Below are 2,500 nucleotides of genomic sequence, written 5' to 3'. Positions count from 1 at the left end.
GTGTCCATGATGCATTGCCTTGCCAAAACTTGATGCAATTATATCTCCAGTCAGCCCTAATGCACTGTAGTCACCACCTGACAGGTGATATTAATAACATAATGGTTACCTGAAATACTATGTACAGGATTTGTGATGCCAACCCTTACAAGACTGGGCAGATCTTATGATGTCTGGCTAAGGAGGGGCTTCATACGATGATGTGTTTTCACTTTCTAAACTTAAAGTATGATATATGAATCCATATATATCAGAAATGATTCTAATTAACATCTGGTATGATACCCTGGTTACACAACTGAAGGAATAAATAGCTTGTATTTTGAAGAAAAAAAAGCAGTGCAACGGTGATCCGACCCTATGATAATGCCCATCACAGAAGGGATATTCACACCATTAAAATGCTGATACCACAATAAAGGACCCTTTTATATTACATTCTGTTTTCCATGTAGATGGACTAATTACTATAAATGAGAAGCAGATAAATTATACTCAATTTGTTTAAAGAGTTTAGCAGACTTCTTGTTTATGTAATAATATTTGTTTACCTTCAAATACTGTAAAATCAACATAAACTTCAAATGGCCATATTTATAATCTCATATGAGAATGCATCACAAATATCCAAATTAGCAAGACATTACTGTTATCCCAACATTATTATGACAGCAGACAAGAAACATCTCAAAACATTTACAATGACAAGTGAAAACATTCATGAAAGAATTCTTACCATATATGTCCTTCACCAAGAGATCAACATTACGGTGATCTCCCTCACTCGCCAAGTGCAAGAGTTCATCAAACCCCTTAGCCTTGGTCAATAGGGACCCTAAACCCCAAAAGGTTCCACCTCCCATGCTGGTGCCACCAATCCTTTCATACTTGTCATCTGATTCCACCTGTAATAATACAGAATGTGTCTGTAATATTCTGCAATCAAAAATATTTTAGACTTATATTTAACATGGTCCTTTTTTATATCTGCTTATGTGTGTGGCTAACTGTACATTTTCACAGGATAAGGAACAGAAAAGAGTACTAATGATGAAAAGTATATGTCCAGTTTTCATGACTTAAATACATAGTCTTTGAAATATGCATAACTTTCTTGATAGTGAGATAATGACATATAAAAATTTACATATCCTAACCTTCATAATGCTGACCCCTGACCCAATATTGACAAGCAAATATGGAAAGATATTGGGCTCAGTGTTGATGAAACGATATTCAGGCTCCTCATGTCGACTGTAGGAAAACTGCTCATCTGTGATGTTACGTAGCAAAAAATTACATCCCTTTATGAGACTCCCTATTTCATCTTCTTTTTCCACACTGTAAAGTATATAAATACAAGAAAATCACTCTCAGTTCTTTATATTTACCTATCCTTCAATTTTCTGAAAAACTAATCTCTTCTTATGTATCATTCAGATTGTTAGTTTATCACCATGAATAAACATATGACATTCTTATGAATAAATGTTTCTACATTCAAACTTCAAAAGTGGTCATGAACTCAAAGCAAATCTAGAAGAAGCCACCTATAAGTAACTAAGGAATGTACAATACTCACGCTAAACCAAGTTTCTCATAGATAAGGTCAGCGTATTTGTAAGCTCCACCACCAGTAGCCTTTATACTCTTGCCGGCCATGGACTCCTTGCTGTTCACCAGATGATCCCGGATGAAATTCAGACATTGTTCGATGTATTTTGTCTCAAATTTCACAAAGTGCAAACGTTCTGTCTCTGAACTTTCATATTTATAGTCATTGCCTTCTACCTGTGTCCCAAGCAAATGCATAAAACAATAAGAATTGAAATATCATATAATAATACAATGAAGACTAAAATAATGCTTTTGGTCAGTGAGTAATCAAATGTTTGAGTAACCAAATTAAAAAGAAATTGATATTTATAAGTAGTATATAACATACCATAAACACGGTAACTGTAAAGAAATAACCAATCACAAGAACAAGAATTTGAAAATATACTTACAGTATTAGTTGCTTCCTTTTCTGTATTATACAAAACTTTTCTGTGTGATACAGTGGAGTAGTAGGCTATCTTTGTCAGCGAACCCCCTAAAATGAAAAACATTTTTAAACACTTTTTTTTAAATATCAATCATGAAATAAACATGCATCTTTTCATTATCATTACAATATCTCATATATACTTACTGCCAGTTTAGTGGGGGGTTTTAATTATTAATAATTCAGAATCTTAAAATCATTATAATAAACCTGAATTACATTTTTTAAAACAATTCCTGTTGTAAAAAGTCACTTAATACTAACTTACTTCCACTTACTTTTCTAACATTCAAATAAAAAAATATTGGTATGCATAATATATTCCACACAATGGATCCCTCCCTCCTCATAAATATAATTATGAATGCATAAAAAATCTGAGAAAATTCCTAATTACAATATATCTTGAAAAAATACATAGCCTTTATTCTGTATTCTAAAATTCATTTATAT

At 32.4% G+C, this 2,500-nt stretch overlaps 1 protein-coding gene across 1 annotated transcript in view; it reads right to left on the bottom strand.

The window, feature by feature from the left end:
- LOC122264712 (4'-phosphopantetheine phosphatase) overlaps positions 1-2,500 on the bottom strand; it is a 14,798-nt gene that overhangs the window by 11,090 nt on the left and 1,208 nt on the right. Inside the window, exons 2-6 of the mRNA XM_043033746.2 lie at positions 2,010-2,095; positions 1,583-1,791; positions 1,158-1,341; positions 737-905; positions 1-77 (exon numbers count right to left, since the gene is read on the bottom strand). The exon at positions 1-77 is cut by the window's left edge and continues 22 nt beyond it. Of these exons, the coding sequence (XP_042889680.1) occupies positions 1-77; positions 737-905; positions 1,158-1,341; positions 1,583-1,791; positions 2,010-2,095 (725 nt within the window). The remainder of the gene's footprint in view (positions 78-736; positions 906-1,157; positions 1,342-1,582; positions 1,792-2,009; positions 2,096-2,500) is intronic.

Source organism: Penaeus japonicus, unplaced genomic scaffold (assembly GCF_977035675.1).
Source record: "Penaeus japonicus unplaced genomic scaffold, GWHDUDI00000001_assembly GWHDUDI00000009, whole genome shotgun sequence".
NCBI lineage: Eukaryota > Metazoa > Arthropoda > Malacostraca > Decapoda > Penaeidae > Penaeus > Penaeus japonicus.
Note: the sequence above shows the minus strand (reverse complement) of the source record. Positions and strands in the feature narration are given on the sequence as shown.